At 44.5% G+C, this 23,075-nt stretch overlaps 2 protein-coding genes across 2 annotated transcripts; both read right to left on the bottom strand.

The window, feature by feature from the left end:
* Positions 1–1,234: 1,234 nt before the first annotated feature.
* LOC134151358 (keratin, type I cytoskeletal 13-like) lies at positions 1,235–5,953 on the bottom strand. The gene is made up of 8 exons (XM_062595827.1): positions 5,459–5,953; positions 4,486–4,568; positions 3,789–3,945; positions 3,187–3,348; positions 2,623–2,748; positions 2,219–2,445; positions 1,600–1,727; positions 1,235–1,260 (listed from the first exon to the last, which is right to left on the bottom strand). The coding sequence occupies exons 1-8, from the start codon at positions 5,951–5,953 to the stop codon at positions 1,235–1,237; spliced, it is 1,404 nt and encodes a 467-aa protein (XP_062451811.1).
* Positions 5,954–11,382: 5,429 nt separating this feature from the next.
* Positions 11,383–16,057, bottom strand: LOC134151339 (keratin, type I cytoskeletal 19-like). Its single transcript, XM_062595802.1, has 8 exons — positions 15,488–16,057; positions 14,420–14,502; positions 14,122–14,278; positions 13,676–13,837; positions 13,111–13,236; positions 12,727–12,953; positions 12,254–12,399; positions 11,383–11,428 (listed from the first exon to the last, which is right to left on the bottom strand). Exons 1-8 carry the CDS (start codon positions 16,055–16,057, stop codon positions 11,403–11,405), a joined length of 1,497 nt encoding a protein of 498 aa, XP_062451786.1. The 3' UTR covers positions 11,383–11,402.
* Positions 16,058–23,075: the final 7,018 nt, after the last annotated feature.

Genomic DNA, 23,075 nt, shown 5'->3' with positions numbered 1-23,075 from the left:
CACTATAAAGTGGCCTTTCAAGTCGTCTCCCCTTTCCACCCTGTAGGTGCCTCTGCACAGCCGCTTTGGTCCTGCCATCCCTTTGGTGCCTCAGAGAAGAGGAAATTCACGTCCAGATCTGAATGCTGACATCTCAGGTCCTGCTCTCTGTACTCCTTGGGGTCCCTGAGAGAGCGGGCACTTGCATTGCTTAGTTCGCCCTCCCCAGGCAGCTGTCCGACAGAGAGAGATTACATTTACGTTGGGAAAAGACAGAGAGATGCCTCCATGAGAGATGTCCTAGGTGAGATCAGATGGCACCTCTCCCCCCCGCCGCGACTGCAGTGCAGATCGTTGAGTCACATAGACTGACATCCTGCTCCACAGCAGCTGACGCATCTCACGGAAGCGTCGGCACTTCCGGAGCTTGTCTGCTGCTCTGAAGAGCAGCTAGAGACGCGTGCTAGGGGAGGCTGCAAAGCCGGCAGCTGTACGTGCACCTACACCATCCTGAGCTTGCTTTTCTTGGAAATGCCTCACTGATCTCCCGGTTTTCTTTACACTGCTGACCTCCAGCTGCATTTATTCCCCGTTTTATTGTTCAACAGTGGATTTAAGCAAAACATTCTGTGGGAAACGCACCGGCGTCTGCCTGAATTGGCCGTCCAGGCACATCGTGGGGGAGGTCTAACAGGAAAGGGCAGTATGTGCTACCAGATTTGGCAGGGCGGAGCTGGAAAAGACTTGCCAGGTTAGCAAGGCCATTGCCTGGCTCCTGCTGGCACAGCAGCTTTCTTCTCGATTCACTGTGCTCTTGACCAGTCTAAGTGACCCTTGTGATGGGGTTTCTACCTTTTCCTTGTGGGGCCATTGCAGAGTCTTAACAGGCTTGGCTGAGGATGTGGTTTGCAGCTGGATCAGCCCTGGGTTTGCTAAAGGGAATCAGTTTCCAGACACAGATTTCTTGATTGCACCAGGCAGAAGCAAAGTTTTATTAGAAACATTTTTCACCACCAGGTACATTAATGATCCTGGCTAAATCAAATAATTTGTAGAGATTACAGCATTACAGAACAGAAGTAGCAGAACAGAGAGGAAGGTGGCCCAGGGCCTCTGTGGGCCCTTATAGATACACAGCAAAGCATTGCAGAGTTACGTCCACTTTCTTGCTGTAGAAGTGAGCAGTGAACATTGAGGGTTTGTTCTTGTTTTGTCTGTGGGTTCCTCTGTATGTTATCTTCTAGTCCTTTTCTCCTTAATCGCAAATTCTCCTGCAGGTCACTGGAGAGAAAACGTAGAAGCAATGTTTTGCTTAGAATAGAGATAATGTGCTCCATATAACAACAAAAATTGGGCTATTTAGTGACCTCATTTCAAGAATAGACTTTGTTAAACAGGAACAGTTGACAGACAATCCAGGAAACCCCAGAAATTCCCTAAATAATTGTGTTTTAATGGTAATTTGCAGTTGTAAATCTATAGATCTGCTCCTCTTTTCACTGCTTCCAGCCCCTTTTGCAAAGTCCTGTTTGCTGTGTCTTAGAGTATGTTGTCTCCTGGCCTTATTACAGAGAAACAGACTAAAAGAACAGGTTTCCTTTGTGTTATCCAACCTCTTACCTTGTATATCTCCGGTCTTGCAGGGTGGGACTTGGGGCTGGCAAAGGGAAGATGTGGTAGTATAGGTGTGGCTTGTCCTAATGACTCCTCCTCCTACTCCAGTTCCTACTCCGATTCCTCCTCCATGGCTAATAGGATAAATTTAATGGAAAAGTAGGTCACTAGGACAGCTCATGACAGTGCTAAAGGCACAAAGTCTCAGACTATATCATTTATAGAGCTAAGTGTCTTGGGGTATTTTGTGTTCTGTTCTCTTCCCATTTTTGGAGTGCTTTGCATTCCTGCTCCCATTTGGCATGGAAGTGGCAGAGCATTGCAATTAATTTTCTTTTTGTGCCAGTGCTCGCCCATCTTAGTATAGAAAAGAGATTTTTAAGACTGTTGACATGATCCTATTAGTTAGTGTTGGAAGATTTGATTTCTCTGCTCTGCAGAACCCAAAGGAGGGAATAACATTTATTTCAGACTTGAATATTCATCAGTCAAATAGCTCATGAGACAAAATAATAACAGGTCAGTGAAAGCAATAAGCTGGACTAAAGATTGTCAGATTCCCATGCCATTTTTAAGATCCTTGATATTTTCCATTATTCTGCAATGGGTTCACAGATATACGTACATAAGGTCCTGCTGTCCTCCTTCCAACAAGCAGCGGTAGGTCTGAATCTCCTGCTCCAAACGGCATTTGACATCCAATAGAGTCTTGTATTCCTGGTTCTGGCACTCTATTTCTGCTCTTATTTCCGCCAATTGCTGCTCTACACATGTGATCTGGTTCTGTAGCTCGCCAAGGAGGGTGTTATATTGACATTCAGTCTCAGCCAGAGAGGATTCCAGATTATTTCTCTGATAAATGAGACAGCCAAACAAAGAAACAGTATTCAGTTAAGTGTCACAATGGAGTTTCCAATGCAAAAATGAAAGAACTATTCACCACCATGATGCGGATTCAGAGGTCTGGCTCTTCATGCTAAGAAATCCAGCAATAACCATGCCGCAGCTCTACGTGAGCTCACCACCTACCTGGCTGAGCTGCGCCTGCAGGTCGATTTCCAGGGCTTGCAGTTGGCGTCTCAGCTCGGTGACCTGGTTGTTGCACGTCTCTACCTCCTGGCCGCTTGTAATGACCTCCCGGTTCACCTCCTCAATCTGAAAATCACCAATCCAGAATAAAGACTTCAGGGAATATCTGTGCAAATGTGGTTTGCTTTTACAGAAACAGAATACAAGGAGTAAGTAGCAAAAACAAAGGTGAGCAGGGCAAGTTCTCTGCTCTGTGTTATTGGCTATCTTCAGCTGGATTGTATTAAGCTTTTGGCTATTAGTCTCTTCAATCCGAAATGTTGAGTAGCTGAGTTTCAGTAACACAGCACAAGTCCTTGCAGCAAATGCTGCTGTTCCAGATGTGACATAGCAAACTGGTCAGAAAAGCCTGTGTCTCCTGCACCACACAGGGTGTAAATGAGTGCTGATCTCGGGCTATGCTGTAAAGGAGAAACAGCTTATTGTCTCCATTTCTGTTTTCTGAAATGCTCTGTACTGTCGTATGTACTAGGTAGTTTGTTTCTCAGTAGCTGTTTCACTTACCTTGCACTCATACCAGTCCTCAACTTCCTTGCGGTTGCGTGCTATCAGCGTTTCATACTGGCATCTCAGATCCTCCAAGATTTGCCTGAGATCTGGTCCAGGGCTGGCATTCACCTCCACGCTAACATCTCCAGTTGATTGTTTTCTCAGACAGTTCATTTCCTGGAAACATAACCAATATCAGACGTGTGTTGTTTTTAAGAGACAGCATAGAACAACAGAGTTGAGTTTGGTGGCTAGGAACAGTACGAGCACTGGGAGTTCCTCCAGCCATGGCCGTAAAGCACTGATAGATGGTGCAAGGGTCATCAGCTCCCAGCAAATCTGTTGGGTAGTTTCTTTTTTTTTTTCTCATCCACTGGAGCAACTCTCACCCTTTGCCTCTCCTGGTGCCAGTGTAGCCCAGAGAGGAGCAGCCACCTCCCCCCTACAGCACCTGTACCATGCACAAGGCAGAAGGTCTGAACCCCAAAAGTACTTGATGGGGGGGAAAACTGTGACATGAAAGTTGCTGATTTACTTTTAAAATTAGAGCACATTTTTGTAGGCAAGAAGTGTAATGTCAGGGCTATGGTGCTCCTAGGAGAAGGGTAGGAGCCTACCTCCTCATGGTTCTTCTTGAGGCAGCACAGCTCCTCACGCAGGGACTCCAGCTGTGCCTCCAGGTCAGACCTGCAGAGAGTCAGCTGGTCCAGGACCTGGCGCAAGCCGTTAATATCCGCCTCCACACTCTGGCGAAGGGCCAGCTCCGTCTCGTACCTGGTTTGTGCAAGAAAGCAGAAGTCAGAACAGTAACATCTCATATGCATTTAGATTATGCAAAGATCTACTTTTTCCATCTCCCTGTTCTAAACTTTATTTTGTTGTCTGGGCTGAATGCACTAGGCATTACATTTCTGCACGGCTTTTAATCTCTGCTCTGTGAATGCTTCTCTTCTTTCTTTTCCCATTCCTGACTACTTCATGTTTGTTACCTTTCACTCAGCTGCATTTCTACCCAACTGATACCAATCTGCATTGGTCTGTGATGGAAACGCATCAACTACACCCCTAAGAGCCCCTCCCTATGCTGCCGGTCTCCAGCCCTCCCCAGCAAACACTGTTGCCAGATGTTCTGCTCTGATAATACTAATTAAGAGAAGTTTGGTGACCAAGACCAAAATGCCTTTTGGCAGTCTGTGCTTCCTAATGTAGTGTCTTAGTGAGACTTGTCTGAAGCATTGCTTTGGGTCTCCACAAGCCCAATGTGAAGGAGCAGGGCACACGGGGTGGGGTTTGTCTAGGCGGGAGGACACTCACTTCACACGGAAGTCGTCAGCAGCCATCCTGCTGTTATCGATGTCCAGAATTATCTTGTTGTTATCGATGGTTGCGCAGACAATCTGGAAGAGAGCAGCGCATGAGAGATGCTGCATTTCTCCCTGTGGGTATGCTCTCTGCGTGCACCTAGGCAGCAGTCAAGTAGTAACGCTTTCTGATGTCATTTTTCCATCACCTTTTTACCTAAGTAGATTTGTTCCTTGAACAGAGCCATTCTAGGAGGTAGCTTTGCCTCCTTGGGTAACAGGCAGTAAAGAAAAGAAGTCAAGAGTGTAGTGGTTGGGAGTTAAAGAACTGCGAGATGGGACCTGGTTTCGAGGACTCAAGGCAAGTTCCAAACCTGCTTCAGAAAGAGGTGAACCTAAAAGACACTTTCTTGAGACATTAAAGCTCAGGTGGCATTCAAACTTGATTGTTCTTGACTTCAGGCTAAAGGATTTGGGGGGAAGATAGTTGAAAGGTATCCCTGAAACCCCAGATCAACCATAGCTTTCATTATAGGCATAGTAGTATCAGGCTCTTTGCACCACTGTTGCAATCAACAGACAATTTTAAATACTGGACTTTTTTTCACCTAGTATTTGTAATGTTTCATTTGATACAGCATTTAATATGTTTGGTTTGCTTGTGTTCTATACTTCTTTGCTTTGTTTTTCCTACTGGACAGACACTGCTACATTTCCTCAGAGCACACTTGGTAATTTTTAATCATATAGTCATAATGTAACAAAGTATCTTTTTTCTATTTAAGAGTATTTTCCCACCTCTATCATCTTGCAGCATGTGTCATTGATATGTACCCACACTCCAGAGTGTCACAGAAGTTGCCACAATTTATGTTTGCAAAGACATTTAGCAGCAGTAAAATTACTTCCAACAATGGCAATCGGTTCTAAATGCAAAATCAGAAATAAGCCTTAACAGGGAGGGAATAACTGAAAAATGGGATTACCTGGTTTTGAAGATCTTCGATTTCTTTATAATAGCAGCTGTAGTCCCGGGGCTCACAGGAGAGGCCCTGTGTAGCGTACCACTCTCTGATTCTGCATTCCAGTTCAGCATTTTCTTTCTCCAAGCACTTCACCTTGTCCAGGTAGGAAGCCAGGCGGTCATTGAGATTTTGCATGGTCACCTTCTCATCGCAGGATGAAAGCAAACAGTCGCCACCAAGACCACCAACCACCACACTGCCTCCAAGGCCGAAACCAAGGCCATTGCCATAGCAGCTGCCACCTCCATAGCTCCCACCAGCCAAGCTACCAACACTCAGTCCCCCTCCATAATTCACTCCACCGCAGTAACTCCTTCCAGAAAAACCTCTGGCACTGCCTATCCCATAGGAAGAAATCCGTGCACCACCACCACCACCACCACCAATGATACAGCTGCCACCACTGCTTCTGCCTTTGCTAGACACAGTAATCGTCTCCTTAATGTTGCAACTCATCGTGGCAGCAGTTGGAAATGCAAGCAGAAGCCCAAAGACAGATGCACAGCTTGATATTGAATCAGACTGCGAGTTGTCCATTGCCACAAAACTCTATTTATACCTTCCACAGTGGGTGTCACCGTTGTTTCTTCTTCCCAGAAGGCTGGCTACTCTAGCCAATGGTGCCAAGAATAATTTCTCAAAGGGAAGTTTCCTTTCAAGAATCCTGGTAGACAAGGAAGATGCTTTACATGTCTCTTGCTAATTTCAAAAATGCATTAGCAATAATGTTTTATGAATCATCAGCTTTTTGTTTATGATGCAAACTTTACAACATTAAGCCAGGAAAAACTCTCCTAAATTATATACCAGGAAGAAATCATTAAAGGTTATGGGATCAAAGAGCTCTTTATCTCTCATTAATTTGTTTTCATTTTATTTTGAGTTGATTAAGCAGTTTTCATGTAAGGTGCTGATGTTGGAATATGTAAGATGAAAAAGAAATAATAAATATGAAGTTGAGTCTGGAAAGATGTATGAGGAATGATGTAAGAACTTTGTGGAAAGATCAGAGACACTGAGATTAACCTTTAAATCTCTCCATTGGCAAAATGACAGCTCCAGAACGCTCTCCTATGAGACAGGTGAGGCTGTGGAGTGATCTCCTAATGGACACAGACCAAAGGCTCTTCATATGTGACCTGTGACTTTCCAGTAATTCACAATTTTTCTTACATAGAAAGCATAGAAACTACTTCAAGTATTTTCTTGTTGTTCAATGAAAGATATTTCTATAGTTTTTATCTTCATGGATGGTGATCAGTGCTGGAGAAAGGTGGGGTTTTGGAAAGTGTGACTGGCAGTTCAAACATCCTGTGGGCACTTTCTCTGTCAACGTGTGCTGTATTCTAAGAAGAGATCTTGGGACTACTGTGCTAGGAAATGTGAGGACAGGATTATTGGTAAAACTGGCAGAGCAATCATTGCTCAGTACAGTTCCACACTTGCTTGGAGAGGATGGGTTAAATCCGGCCTAAAGGTTCTATTCCATCACTTGTATCCAATTCTTACTTAGACAGAGAAATTTTAAAAAGTAGAAATCCTTTCATTCTTCTTGCATCAAAATTCAGACTAAACTCAATTTCATGAGATGTTTTGCTAAGATTCAAGCAGCATAATCTCAAAGATTCAAGAGCAGTGGCCTTCACTGCAAGGAGAACCTGTTTCTACTGGTTTCTGTCTCCTGGTTTTCTGTTCTACTAGTTGTTTCACTTGAGCAAGAGACAGATGTTCCACAGCTTCCTGAAACTGCTCATTTGCTGTAAGAAATTGCCAAACCCACTACACTGAAGAATAAGTGAGATCAAACTCTCCAAACATCCTCCCTCCATACCAAAATTATGGATGGGAATAGCTATTACTAGAGCAAGTAAATAATCCCATTTACTGAAGGACTGAAGTGCCTGAGTATTTGTGGATTTACCCATTAGTTTATGGGTAAATCTTACTCTCCTTATTTCTGTTGAAAAGATGCCTCCCCTTATCTCTGCATCCTTGGATGATATTTATCCAGTACAATGAAAGCCAGCAGCATTCCTGTGGTATCTCCAGCAGGCTGGAGACAGAGGTGTGGAGAGATTTACTCAAAGTGATTTACTCAGAGATGGAGAGTAAGCCTCTGCAGTTGAACCAGCGTCTCATGGATCCGACTGCAGTGCCTGAGTTTCAGCCTACCCTTCCTTCCAAGTTATACTCCACTCGGTCCCTAAAGGAACAAAGCTCAGAATAGGTAAAAACTTTAATGCAATGTTCTTGTGTATAGAAAGGAATATCTGGACTTCACTGCTAGGACTGGAGAGCATAATTGAAGTCAGGGTGTGGTATAAGAATGAACCGAAACTGATGTAATGTTTGCATTGCTTGAAGCTTTGCCTGTCCTGTGTATGATTCTCCAGAAGTTTCCCAATAGCTGTCTGCAGCAAGCATCTTTTCTGAGTGAGTGCACATTCCTTGCTCTCCTTCAGAGTTATCATTTTAGCACATCAGAAAAATGCAGGCAGAAACATAGGATGATTTACTCTTTTGTGGGAGTGGAGGATGTCCACGTTCTTATTGTAGTAATTATTGCAGAGGGCAGAGAGGATGGCTCTTACTTTTCTTACTTACTTTTTGGTCCCCTGTAGCCCTGTATCTTCATTTACTAGACCCACCTCTTTGTGCTGCTCAGGAATCTTGCATAGCACATATTTACCCAGTTTCTTGCTATTTCTCCTTTTTTTTTTTTTTTTTTTTTTTGGTCATCAGAAAAGGGTGCACTAAGATTTTAAGATTTAAAATAATAATAATAAATGTTCTGAAGGTCTAAAAAAATAGAATATACCTTCCCTCCTATTTTCACTCAGTTGTGTACACTCATAAGCTTCCTAGGCCTAGTCTGACTAGCATAAAGAACTGTGGGAATCTCGTGGAAATACAATTTCCAGCCCAAGGTTTGCAGTACCATAATTTGCAGCTGCCTAATATATGGGTTGTTTCTAGGGTGGTTTTTTTACTGGGGAACCGATTATCATAAGCTACCTGTTTATGAGCTGCTTTTCAGGCACATCCCTACTCATATGTCCACAAACAACATGACAGCATCTTAGGAGCTGGGTCTGAACATCCCTGGGGGCTTCCCAGAGGCATGTTCATAAACTCTCGATCATTAGAGTCCTTCTGGCCATGTCATTAGGTCTCTTTCACCTGTCAGGAATTTAGGGCAGCTCCTTTGTGAAAATGCATGCTTTGCACCTCTTGGGCCTGGTGGGAAGGGTGAGAAGGCCTTTGATATTAATACAGGGAATCTGGTGGAGCAGCTAGATGTCAGTAGCAGTTCACAAGAGAAGGAAACTAGCCCAGACCCAGTGAGAATCAGCAGGAGCTTCCAGAAGAAAGTGGCAAGCTTTGGTATATTGGGCATAGCCTAGAGTTTCCAGAAGAGTGGAACCTGGAAGCATGTCAGTCTTTGTATTTTTAGAAAAGAGTTTGTGAGGCTTGGGAAGCTGGAAAAGACTGAGGTTAAAAAGAGCAGCAGGGGATTATCTTACTGTCTTTCCTTGCATTGGACAAGGCAGGAGAAGACAATGAGACAGGAACAAAGAAAAGATTTGCTTTCCTATTTCTTCTCAGCCAGACACCTGAGAACAGCTAGACGTAGACAGAGGAGTCTAACCAGTGGAAGTTCACCATTATAACCGTTGTAAGTATCTCATTTGATCCTTTGTGAAGCATTGGCTATGCATTTCTACCCAGATATTCCTGCATCAAGGTCAAGACTTTCTGGAGAGCTAGGCCTGGAGAGAAGACTTTTTGGAGTTTTAGTTTAAAAACTTCTACCTATGACCACTCCAGTGCATCACTATTCTAGTTGTTCCTATGCTGTGTTTTCTTGTTTCACCTTTAGCCCCTCAAAACTATTAGTTTTATTGTCTGATAGATGAAATAAAAGAAGTATCCCTGAGAAATCTTCTCTCTATAGACTTCTACAACAGGAGAAAGCCACTTCTCCCCTGCTCTTTGATACATTAATGACTGAGCTTCTTCAGATGCTTGCCGTCTGTAGGCCTTGGAGATGTTACTTTCCTGGAAGGTTTCAGATCATGTTAAGTCTATTTCTGTCACAACAGAGAAATCTGTTTCTGTATGAAAAAGCTGATGCTAGAGAAGTATGTGCCATGTTAAACTTTATGTATGGTTCTGAAATGTTCCTATCTTTCTACCCTTTCTCGTCCTCCCCCTGAGGCTGCCTATTCTATAATCTCCAATTTGTGTCAGCCAAGGAATAACCAGGGGAGTTTTGCTTTGTCAAGTCACTTCCTAACATGACTCCTTGAGTAACAGCCACACTACAATATAGCAGGAAAGTTAAAGCAACAGTTGCCATAGCCAGTGCTGCTGTGTTGGCTGTAAATATGCAGGATGGAGACACAGAACCAGTCGCTGCTTGGCTTTCTGGTCCAACAAACAGTTCAATGCTCAACACACCTTCCAGCTCGTAGTGCTCTTCAGCTTTTAACTGAGAATACTCCAAACGCAGTATGTCTCTGCAAGTTCACCACGGACTGTTCCCGTGGCTGCACCCACCAGAGTTGCTGCAAAGGGTCCCACGTTACCAAGCTGCTGCCAGAGTGTCCCTGAGCGCGTAGGTGTCAGGACGTGTGCGTACTACCCAGCCAGTCCACGCTAACTCAGCGTCAGCTACATAGCTGCTGTTGGGGCCCAGAACCGGGAGCGCTCTTTGCCTTGCTTGAAAGGCTCTGTATATCAAAAGGCTCTAGCTAACTTTTTTCTCCATCACATTCTCAACTGAGCTGCACTCGTGTAGCTTCCATCCTGTCCTTCCCTGTTCTCCACAGAAGGTATGTTTAATAAAAAGATAATCTTTCAACAGTTCCTGATTTTCAGGTTGAACCTGCTGCTCAAAGCAGGATGACCAGCAGATGACTCAGTGACTTCGTGCGAAAAGATAGGAAATAATTTTGTTGCCTCAGGTCCCTTTCTTAACGGGAAGATAACCATAAAGTGAAAGGGGTAGGTCTGACTATAAGCCTTCTCAGCTGAAAATGCATCAGCTATAGAAACCAAGATTTCTTCTTTGGCCTATTCACAGTGCCCAGGCTGGATGACGGAGTGTGAGAGGGTGCAGTCCAGATGTGTCACAGGGCACTGGGCTGGGGCAGAGGCAGCCTGCTTCCATCACTGACTTGGGCCACACTAAGTTCTCCTTATTTTTCTATATATGTATTTTTTCTAAAATTGTGTTCTAGCAAAACATTCTGTGGGAAACGCACCGGCGTCTGCCTGAATTGGCCGTCCAGGCACATCGTGGGGGAGGTCTAACAGGAAAGGGCAGTATGTGCTACCAGATTTGGCAGGGCGGAGCTGGAAAAGACTTGCCAGGTTAGCAAGGCCATTGCCTGGCTCCTGCTGGCACAGCAGCTTTCTTCTCGATTCACTGTGCTCTTGACCAGTCTAAGTGACCCTTGTGATGGGGTTTCTACCTTTTCCTTGTGGGGCCATTGCAGAGTCTTAACAGGCTTGGCTGAGGATGTGGTTTGCACCTGGATCAGCCCTGGGTTTGCTGAAGGGAATCAGTTTCCAGACACAGATTTCTTGATTGCACCAGGCAGAAGCAAAGTTTTATTAGAAACATTTTTCACCACCAGGTACATTAATGATCATAGTACTGTTTAACTCAAGTAGTAATCATGGCGATTGGGCATAGGCAGCAATACAGACTGGAAAAAGCAAGTAGCAAAACAAAGCAGACGGTAGCCGAATGCTCTGCTTATCCCTCTGAGACATTGCTTAGCATCGCTGAGTAATAGGCATGCTCCTTGCTCTTGGCAGCGGCGTACAGAAAATATTTTCTCTCTTTATCCTTTACTCTGTTTCAGGGATCTTTTGTAGGACATTCTCATTTCTCTGCTTAGTCACAAATCCTTCTGCAAGGCACTGGAGAGATCAAAGGAAATATTAATTTTTTTAGAGCAAAAATAGATTCTTTCCTGCCCTGTCGTTCTATTCATGTGATCATTTCACAAGCCAAATCAGATAGGATTTGAATAAATCCTGGCCTTCTTGGGAAGGCCTCGCTATTCCCTGCCAGTCTGACAGATGAGGTTTGTAGCTGGTTTGAGCAAGCTCTGCCCTTCTGCATGACGCTGCCAAGTGGTGCAAGCTGCAGCATTGTACCAGGAGCAGTGCGGACAGGGGAGCGGCGTCCGGGTCCCTGCCTGAGCGGCTGAGAACGGTGCCCCTGCCCACACTCGTTCTGCTGGGCCAGCTGCCTCCGCATTTATTCATTTCTGTTTCTGTTAGACTGGAAGCTTCCCCCTGAAATAGTCCTAGCACTTTTTCTGTCAGTGCTCTCTTTATTGCTGCTTCTTTTTCTGTGATTTCAGGGCACTCTCCCTTCTGCTGCTCTTTCCTCTGCCCCACGTTTCATGGCACTCCTTTCTCCTTGCTCTCTCTCTCTGTGGCTTGCCTGCCTGCTGACTCTCTCTGTCCTTTTCCTTTCTTATCCCTCTTCCCCTTCCTCCCTTTCTTGCAGCTCTCATGCTTCATAGCAGTTACAGCTACTGCCCGCTTCCTGAAGGCACTCACGGTGGCACTCCTCTGTGTGGCCTCCCATCATGTATTTCCCAGTAACCTCAATAAAACTTTCAAATAGCACCTGCAAGCTCCTTAAAGAAGGAGCGTAGAAAAGATCCATGTTGCTGCTTGTCCTTGTTGCACTAGAAAAGAGAAGATTCTGGAAATCAGGGTTGCAGTTCTTACCTTGTATCTCTGCAGCTGCGCAAGATGGCATCTGGGAAGATGAAGTGTAAGTGTGGCTTGTTCTAATGATACTTCCTCCTCCTATTCCACCTGTTCTTGTAACACCTCCTCCTAGACCTGAAGACTGACCAATTCCTCCTTGCTGACTAAGGAGACAAAATAATAACATTTTAGTGAAGGAGATCACAGATAAGTTAGAACTATGTTTGTTCTTTGTCACTGCTGCTCTCAGTCTGTTTTCTTCTTGGGCATAAAATGGACAGAATCTTGCAGTGAGCTCTCTGCCTGGAGCAAGGCGTAGCACAGGGTGGGGAAGGAGGCTGTCACCGTCGGTTACCAGGCAGCCCAAATAGTTCAGTAAGGGCGAAAAAGCAATGCAGTGCCTACACGTGCTACTCGCTTTACTGATATGTTAAAATACCTAGAACACAAGTATTTTATTGTATCTGTTGGTGTGTCTAAAGTCTACTTACATCAGGTCTTGCTGTCCGCCCTCCAGCAGGCAGCGGTATGTATGGATCTCCTGCTCCAGGCGGCATTTGACATCCAGGAGGATCTTGTACTCTTGATTCTGGCACTCCATTTCTGCACGCAGATCAGCCAGTTGCTGCTCCACACATGTAATCTGGTTCTGGAGCTCAGCAAGGTGGTTGTTGTAGCGACATTCTGTCTCAGCCAGAGATGCTTCCAGGTTGTCCCTCTGAGAAAAGAATGCAGCACAATTACAGACACAGGCATGATAAGCATTGCATTTAACAACAAATCCTTATGTCAGCTCTCTAAAATGGACAGTGAGATTGGATTTACCCAAAGCAAAGCTGTAAGGCATCTGGGCTCTACGTGAGCTCACCACCTACCTGGCTGAGCTGCGCCTGCAGGTCGATTTCCAGGGCTTGCAGTTGGCGTCTCAGCTCGGTGACCTGGTTGTTGCACGTCTCTACCTCCTGGCCGCTTGTAATGACCTCCCGGTTCACCTCCTCAATCTGAAAATCACCAATCCAGAATAAAGACTTGAGGGAATGCTCTAATGTACGCCAGATCGAGTATAAAGGAAATAGCAGAGTAGCTAGCAAAAAACATGAAATGAGAAGAGTTTGGGTGAACTCAGCTTAATGGAACATAAATCCTGCTTGCAATTCCTCCTGCTCTTCTAGTAGTGCTGCAGTCAAATTCTTCTCACTCCTAATCTGCTATTCAAAGAGGTCCAGCCTCAAGTCTCACTAGTGTGCAGCAGTCCCTGTTCCTCCACGAAAGCGATGCAGCACTTTGAGAGTAGCAGTGTCTCCTCTGTTGTTTGGTCAATCTAAATCAAGGCTAAACATGACTACAGTATTTTGTGTGGTTTTAACTTAAAATAAAGCCATGCAGAGCAATTGCCTTTCTGTTACCTGGGAAAGTCAAAGTTGAGTAAATTCCACTCACCTTGCACTCGTACCAATCCTCAACTTCTTTGCGGTTGCGTTCAATTAGTGTTTCATACTGGCACCTCATCTCCTCCAGGATCTTTCTGAGGTCTGGGCCTGGACAGGCGTTGACCTCCACACTCACATCGCCAGTTGCTTGTTTCCTTAGACAGCTCATTTCCTGGAAACACAACACAAATCATGTCTTTTTTTTAAAAAAGGAAAAAAAAAAAAAAAAAGGAAAACAACGGAGGGATCCTAGTTCCCTGTGAGGGAGAGCATAGCCCCCAGCAGAGGCCCTCTTATTGAGAGCTCCTATTCCACATGTACCATCTCCATCAACCACTTGGGGCTGGAAAACCCTGCAGAGCCAGCAGTCCAGGGTGAGGGTCCACAAAGAGGGAGAATCCTGGATACTGAGTGACTTTATAACAACACTTTTTACATGACGGGGTGGGAGCCTACCTCCTCATGGTTCTTCTTGAGGCAGCACAGCTCCTCACGCAGGGACTCCAGCTGTGCCTCCAGGTCAGACCTGCAGAGAGTCAGCTGGTCCAGGACCTGGCGCAAGCCGTTAATATCCGCCTCCACACTCTGGCGAAGGGCCAGCTCCGTCTCGTACCTAAGGCAGGGGCAAGAAAGAGTGGTCAGTGTTTGACCCCACTAGTTTACTCTTTTTTGATGTGACCATCAACCTGATTCAGTCTTGCTTACTCTATTTTCCTAACCAGCCTCACAAGATGCTCAGGAAAGCAGTACTCACTTCACTCGGAAGTCGTCGGCTGTCATCCTGCTGTTATCAATGTTCAGGATGATCTTGTTGTTGTCTATGGTTGCGCAGACAATCTGGAAAAGAATGGGCTTAAGGAATAAGTCTCTTCCCCGTATCCTCAGGCTCCCAGGGTACGGGTTGGCCAGTGTTACAGATCCTAGCCTCCCCCCTTCTTTCTCTCTCTCTTTTTTTGTTTTTTGGATATTGGTTCGTAGGCTCTGGGGAGTTCAGGGACATGGCAGTCACGGGGCAAGTGTTCAGTGAAGTACCGTGGAGCACATTAAAATGCTAGAATACATGGTTCAAATGCAGACAGCTAGAGAAGTGTAATCAGTATTGTCAGTGCCTGCCATGAGCTACCTAATACTTTAAATGTAAATCTTACATTCCTAGATAGAGATTTAAAAGCTTTGTGTTTCAAGACTTCATTACATATCTGTCTTATTCCATCCCTTTGTTTATTGGATTCTTTTCACTTCATTCTTTTCCAATGCATTAACATCCTAGAATATTTCCCTAACACAGTTTGGAAAAAAATGTTTTAAAAATGTTTTGGTTTTAAATTCCATATGCAATGTGCATTAGGACAATGCTCTCTTTTCTTTTATTTTTATTTAGATGACCAATAGTTTCTAGTTCTGTATAAAAGAGCAAAGTTGTAAAAAAGAAAAAAAAAAGGAAATAACAGAATTCTGCAAGACTAATGGCAGAATACTATAAATATAGGCAAATGATTGTGATTCATTATTGATATCTCTTTTAGTTGCTTTCTTGGCATGTATCTATCTAAACATATTGGCACAAGCCTAATTCAGAAAGACTACTGAGCCAGTCCAGATGTACTCTGTGCACATAACATTTTCCCCTTCAGATAAATCTGATGAATGAAAGCCATGGAAACAGTCCAAACACTCACAGTGAGCTCTAGGGCTTTCCTTAGGCAATTGTCTTAATGTGTGTATACAAAAAGCATTTTACAACAATGAAATGGCACTTGTGATAACTGCACTAAGGTGTGAAACAACACTGTGGAAGAAAACAGCAGAGAAATGACATTACCTGGTTTTGAAGATCTTCTATTTCTTTATAATAGCAGCTGTAGTCCCGGGGCTCACAAAAAGGGCCCTGCTTGGCATACCACTCCCTGATTCTGCACTCCAGGTCAGCATTTTCTTGTTCCAGGCACCTTACCTTGTCCAGGTAAGAAGCCAGGCGATCGTTAAGGTTCTGCATGGTCACTTTTTCATCACCAGAAAGAAGAATGCCATCAGCAGAAAAACCACCTCCAGCTACCCCGCCACCGAGACCAATGCCAATGCCACCGCCAAAGCGGACGCTGCCACCGCTGAATCCAATGCCAGAACATCCTCCAAGGACGCCAGCTCCTAAGCCACCTCCATAGTTTCCACCAACCAAGCTACCAGTGCTCAATCCTCCTCCATAATTTACACCACCACAGTAGCTCCTACCAGAAAACCCTCTGCTACCACCTATCCCACAGGTTGTGTATCTTCCAGAAGAGACTGAGGAGATCCGTGCTCCTCCACCACCCCCACTACTGATAACGCAGCTGCCACCACTGGTTCTGCCCCTGAGAGAGCCAGTTGTCTGCTTAATACTACAACTCATTTTGAGGATAGCTGCAGCTCCAACCCAAAGCCCAAAGCAAGATGCACAGCTTGATACTGAATCAGACTGCAGGTTGTTTGTTGCCACAGATCTCTATTTATACCTTCCAGAGGGGGTGGTGTGTATAGGGTGTTTCTTCTTCCCATGGGGCTGGCTAGTCTTGTTGTTTATGCCAAGAATAAATAACCCATAGGCAGTTTTCCTCTAGAAATCCCAGTTCACAAGGAAGATACTTTACATGTCAGCAGCTTATTCCAAAAAATAAAATAATGTTTTATGAGTCACCAGCTTTTTGTATGATGCAAACTTTACAACAAGTCAAGAAAGAAAGTTGCCCTAGATTATGCACAAAGAAGAAACATTGGTATTTATAACATCAAAGTGCCTTTTATCTTTTATTAATTTGTATTTATTTAATTCTTAGTCCAATAAACATTTTTCTATCACACGCTGTGATAAAGTATATAGAAAAAATGGGAAATTAATATAAAGTCTTACTTCTGAAAAGCATGAATAATAGTGACCGTAGTAGTGAGAAGACCAGGGATACTGTGGTATGGACATTGTCTGTCACTTGGCACAGTTACAGATGGTAGGTCTAATGCACGCTTTACTATGAGATGTCTTAAATCACTGAGGTAATTCCCCAGTGGGTCTAGTTCCCCATTTGTGGCTTGTAGTTCTCTGGTCATGCATCTACAAAAAGTCGCTTTGCTCACAGTCTGCGAAGAGCAAGCCTGCTAAACACCGAAAGTCTTGGTTATCCCTGTGTCTAGATGTCACATGAACTTGATGGAAGCTGAAGTTTGTTAAGTAGGTCTCTAAAATTATTTTTCAGTTAATGTAATTGCTTTCCTTCCTGCTTCAATTTGTGGTGATCATAGATAAGAAAGAGGTGATGGGAAAGGGACTGTCCTTGGGCAATTTAGACAGTTCCCTGGATGGACTGTGATATGATCCAGCTGGTCTCTGCCATTAGTAATGTCTAAGATTTTGGAGAGCACAAGATAAAAAGGAGAAAGGCTTTCCACATTTCTTAACTGAGACTGTCAGAGTAATACCAGGTATTAGTACAGTCTGGCTAGTCATAGGAGCACAATCTCCAGAGCCAGGCAAGCAATACCCAGAAGAGAATTCAGGGAAGTGGCTTAGCCAGTGGAAGTATCTTTCTCCAGAAGACAACCATAATGAAAGGATGTTGTGCTTTCCAGGGACCAAAGGCTTGTGTTCCCTCCAGGATGGAATTTCCAAGCAACTCTTGCTCACAAGTAACCTTTAACTCCAATATGTCCAAATATAAAGTTGCAGGAGAAGTTTTTTGTGGTGAGTGCAACAGCTGTCCGGGAGCCCTGAGGGCAGCTATCAGCTCAGGGGAGAAGGGCAGAGAAGATGTATGCAGTTAGGTGGCATCTGTCACCTTTATAGTAGAGTGTCCCCAAGCATACATAAATTTGATCACCTTCTCACCAGCATAAGATAGGACTCTCTTGTTTCCAGTGAGCTAATTTTTTTTTATATCAGAAATGATAAAAAGATGCATACACAAGACTGGCAGCATCCTAGAATATTCGTTATTCATATGGTGCAGTGAAATAACTTGCTGAAGGACACAGCTGGAGCCTGTGTCAGAGCTCAGACTGCTGACTAAGATGGCAGCACCTGAAAAACAAGTCTATCATCCCCCTAGAGACACATCCCCCTTGCTCCCCCCCACCCAGCGTGGACTCACCATAGTTAAAATCATGAGCAAAAAGGAGAACAGAGAGTAAATCTGGCTTTCATCATTCATTTTGAGGAATATAATTGGAGACGGGGTGTGGCTGTGAGAGCCAACAGAAATTAATATAACGTCTGGCTTGCTTGGAGCTTTGCTTCTGCTGTGTAGGTTTTCAGAAGAAATTAGCTAACAGCAATCTACAGAAAGCAGTGCTTTGTGTTGAGGCTGCCTCTCCTTCGCTTTCCGAGTCTTAGGCTTAGGGAAAGACACTGAAGAAACCCATTTCTCTATGGGTAGTCAAGAAGTAGGTACAAAAGAAGTACCTACTACTTTTAGCAGTTACCTAGTGGGAGGAGGGGATCGGCCTTGCTCCACAAAACCTTGATCAAAAACGTTGATTAACCTGTTAAGTATGTTCTAGCTCAAAGGTCTACAGGCTACAAATCCCATGTTACCAGTGAAGGGTAGAAACAGTCCTAAGGCTCTTCCAAAGTACGCAGATTTGGGATGTTGTATTGATATTGGACATTCTTTGGAGTTTTGCTGTGCTCCTGCCTATTTCACTGGGATGTGGAGCATGGGACTGGTACAGGCAAACTCATCCGAACACCTATCCCTGACCAACCGAGCTATATTTTAAAACCAGTTTGGTTATTTGCCATGGAGGCTGGCTGTTGTACTTGCTGGCAGGCAGGCGGCCGGCGCAGCCGTGCGGTGCTTTCCCTCCACGCAGCGCAGGATCGTGCTGCCCCTTACAGCGGCGTCAGGGCTGCATGCCGAGATCTTGCCACGGAGCAGGCGGAAACGTGCCTTGCTGCTTGCCGGCTCCACGGCACCGCTTCCTCTAGTTGTGAGCCACCGTCGTCTTCTGAAACACCCATCAGTACCAGCTATTTTTCCCCACTGACCTGAAAACCTTACCACCACTTTTGTTATTGCCTGTATTGCTGTAGCCTAGGGGGTAGTCTTGGGGCAGAACATTGCACAGATAAGGACTGAACAAGCCCAAGACATAAAAATGTTCCTAAAGGTTTTATAATCTAAATGTAAGACAGGAGGCCACAAATGGTTTTGGAGAGATGGAAGTAAAGGAAACAGTGAGATGCTATTAGCCAGCGTGATTAGCAGTGGTCTCAGTGCAGCGCTGGTGCAAACATCGTTGAGTTTTGTGGGCGTTGTGGCAGAGAGGCGGGAGCTCTGAAAGTGGATGAAGAGGTGATACGGGTAAATACTGCCAGGCAGTGAAGGGCAGCTCAGGAGGAAGCAAGAAGATGTTACATTTTCAGGTGCTGGCGTGGGCAGTGGTGCATGCTCCTGTGGGAGCTGTGACTGCCGCAACGTACAGCCCTTTTGCAGGGTGTCAGCCTGTCCCTTCGGTGTTCCGCTTGTTCTGCTTATCAAAGTTGACAAGATAATGTTTTCTTGTGTCAACTACAAGAAGGGTGTGTCTAATTTGACGGAACTTTGCTTTCATAAGCATTGCTTCAGTGATGTTTGTGCAACCACACACTGGAATATGATATTATCTTGTCACTTGTAATTACCAGTAATAATTTGCATAATAGCCATTAGGCATCACTTACGCTACTTTGATGTGATACTGAGCTGGCTCTAGGCCTCATGCTCCCATTTTTCAAATGCAGACCGTGACTTTTTTCTGGCTAATGACTCATTGGTTTATACTACCACATTTAGCAAAATTTCTGTAAGGCAAGTGAAACAATTATCACAGTGAATTTGGAAACAGCATGATCCTAGCTCTTAAATACGCCTCTGAGACGAAGGTGATATTGTTCTATTTCAGTTTCTTTTTTGCTGATGTTCTCATCTTCAGCCTACCTCTGAACATTTGCTAGTGATGTGGCAGAAGTTCAGCAGAACATGGAGATGGACAGAAGCAGATTTCTTCCTGCTGCAGCTCACATCTTCCTTGATTCATTTTGTGAAGGGCTTTAGTTTCCTCCAGCACCTGCCAGATGATGACAGTGCAGCCAGACTCCCCAGCATTGCGTCTCTGGAAGCACTACTGATTACCATGGCAAAGAAGAGTACAGGAGAGTTTGTACAAGAGGGCAGATGGGAATACTGATGGGAGAACGAAACTGCAGCAATTTCACTCTAACTTGGAGAGCTGTGTGCAGCTCAGGCTGGAGGACAGACAAGGTTCTAGCTGTGGTCCTTGCTGGCAGAGCCATGGGGTCGACACACAACCTGACAAGCAGAACTGGAGTATTTTAGGTGCTTCCTGAGCTCAGATACTACCCCATGGTCCAATAGGGACAAGTAGCCAAAGGTATATCCCAGCCAGAGCCTCTCCAGAGTTCTCTCTTCTTTGTATTTAATACCTGTATTAAAACTTCCACATCTTCCATACACTCTCAATATGTGGTTGATAAAGACAGTTTATATAATATTTTACAGCATACTGGGCTGAGAAATATACTGCTTGATTATAGTAGTAATTTATTCGTACACAATTCTTTATAAATATTACACAAGCCAATAAACAAAAACAGTCCTCACAGATAGTTACTCTGGGTGTGAGTGAGACTGTACCTGTGAGCTTTATAAAATAGACTTTAATATAAAAATTATAGTTTATACAGTACAGCAAAATATATCCTAGTATTAAAAATGCATAGTGCTTGTAATCGTGTATAATTGCTTGTTCAGTGCAGTTCTTAATTCCTGGCTGATTTCCAGCGTTAGCAGTTTGCAAGATTAGTTGGTTTCTGTTTCTTCACTGATGTCTTAAACCTCTGATACATCCACTCCTCGGGGATTTTTTTCTGAGGATATAGTGTTTCGCGTCATCTTCTCCCTGTAAGACAGAGACGGTATCTGCCGGAGCAGGCACAGTACAGTTCATCTCCAGCTGCTGCTCCTGATGCTGACAGCTTCTGCTCACTGATCTGAGTGTTAATATAATGTTCCTGCTCAACTTTCGATGCTTTTTCTCATGCTTCCACGTACACTTGAAGCCACCTCTGCTCTCCGGGGCACCCACTTCCTCTCTTTTTGTCCTTAAAATCCTCTCCTAATCTTACAATTTAAGCCTAAGTTTCTGTCTCTCTTTGAGAGAGACTCATTCGCTCTTGCTTTACAAGATTTGCACATTAAATAAAGAGAAAATACAAGCTGTACTGCCAGTGTGCTAACATGAGTGACTGCATGTTTGGAAGATGGTCGAAGTTTGCCTGCAGGAGCATGCACTCGGTGTCCCGGGTCACTTCTTGCCCTGTCATCCCCTGCGCTGCATCTTCTGCATTTCATTCAACTTCTCTTCACCTCCTCTTCCTATACTGGTCCACAGCCATCATTTCCCATCATTGTCCAGATTTTAAACTCATTGCGCAGTGAAGGTATCTTTTTATTTCCACCTGTTATTTAATACAGTGACCTCAGAGGTGCTGTGTAAAACTGAAACAGCTTAAATTATGTTAAAATGTTCTGTATAATTGGTGTTGCAGAAGCAGGAAATACAGAACTCAGTAGAGCGAGTATTAAGCGTAAAGCCTTGTCCAAAAGCTCATTGCAGCAGTTACCCCGCAGGGTTAGGAACGTTCTCTTACGGGGACACAGACCTGGGGAGAGGCCATCTCCCAAAGGGCAGCCTGAGCCCTCGGGTTGCTTAGCCCTCGGCTCTGTGTGCCGGTGCAGTGAGCTGCATAGACACAACGTCCAACTGGGGACTGAAAGCTTAGGGCACGAGAGACAACATGTGTGAGCAGACTGGGTACAGAGCGAAGATGCAGAGCAAGAAAAAGGGCTGGTTACAAACAGTCCTATCTTGACTAATTTTTGCCAACGGAATAACTCTGTGCAGACTTGTGCCTTGTGCCACGATGCCTTGCACCAAGAAGATGCAGAGGGGATAGGAGTCCTTCTTGTATCACTTTGTATCTGCATAACGTGCGCATCCTTATTTCAAGGAGCTTAAAGCGGGAAGACCGTGTATTTCTGCTATTCCCAATAATCCTGCTGTAGGGTTCCAGAGTTTGATAACTTGCAGGGCGGGTGGTCGGGCGCATGAAAATGGAAAGTTCTTTCACGTCAGTGCGTAGCAGCTGTTTCTGCTGGAAATCCTGTTAGGCCTTAAATGCTTGTAAACTGCAAGGCACGTGTGACCACACACGCGCCCTTCCTCGCGTCTGCACGCGCTCTCCGTGTGCCGCTGTTCGCACGCGCTCCGGGCACTGGCACCAGTACAGAGGTAGGAAAGAAAGGGAGCTTGTCCGGGAGGCTCTTTTTGGAGAATGGTGGTGACTTGAGCAGACTCTAGACATTCAACAGATTGAAATAATGTTACCAGGAATTAACTTCTTCCAGAAATAGCTGCTTGTCTTTCCAGAAGTTTCTGAGCTGCTTCTTTCTTTAGAAATGGGCACTAAATAAGACTCGTTTTCCCCTGAAGCCTTCGTGTGCTGGAAGCACCTGTAAACCTGTGTAAAAGGTCAGTCATCAAACCCCATCAAATATTTTCTAATAGAAAAAGGCTAATTGAACCCCATAATGAGGAGCAAAGATCATCAGCATCGTTCACAGCCTGTCTGGTGCATTTGGAAGAGGAAGGATACTGCTGCTGGTGCGGGGAGAGGAGCTGGTTCTTGATGCTTTGCTTGAACAGGCAGCAAAATGCAGTTGTGCTCCTGAACGTGTTTGCGATTCCTTTCTCCACAGTGCTAAAATACCACTACCTTTCCTTTGGCTGTGTATTATATCTTACTTTTTAAAAATTCTCTCACACATACTAATTTGTCTCAGCCTTTTATCTTCCCACATATTGCCAGCTGGTTATTCCAGCTTACCTTTTTTTTTTTTTTTAATCCATTTAGATGTTCTTTATTTAGCATTTTCTCTGGGAATTGTTTTTCTCCACCAGAAGGGTGTGTCAAGGCCAGCGGGGCCTGGCTTTCAAAATTGTGCTTCAGTATTATTTGGGAAAACTTGTTATTCTTGATTTTATTGTGTTGTGTTCTATTGTATTACATTATATTATATTATGCACACACCTACTTTAATGAAAACTCAATTTTCCCTCAGAAGTCTCTTCCAGTGAAAGTCAGACTGCCTTGAAGCTCCCTCCCTGAGCTCTCTCCAAGCTCCTTGAATATCTCTTTCCTCATGACCTTCTACTTCATGTCTTAGCTTATGCTTCCTTCTCTGGTAGCAAATGTACCTTTCCACGGTATCAGCTTTTCCCATTCTTCGCCTTCCTGCAGCCACTGATGTCAGTGGGAACGGTGTGGTGGATGGGAACATGGCACAATGTATTTTTTTTTCTTTGTAAGAATTACTTTT

This window comes from Rhea pennata, chromosome 26, assembly GCF_028389875.1.
Source record: "Rhea pennata isolate bPtePen1 chromosome 26, bPtePen1.pri, whole genome shotgun sequence".
Classification (NCBI taxonomy): Eukaryota; Metazoa; Chordata; class Aves; order Rheiformes; family Rheidae; genus Rhea; species Rhea pennata.
The sequence above is the reverse complement of the archived record's forward strand: the minus strand, read 5'-3'. Positions and strand labels throughout refer to the sequence as shown.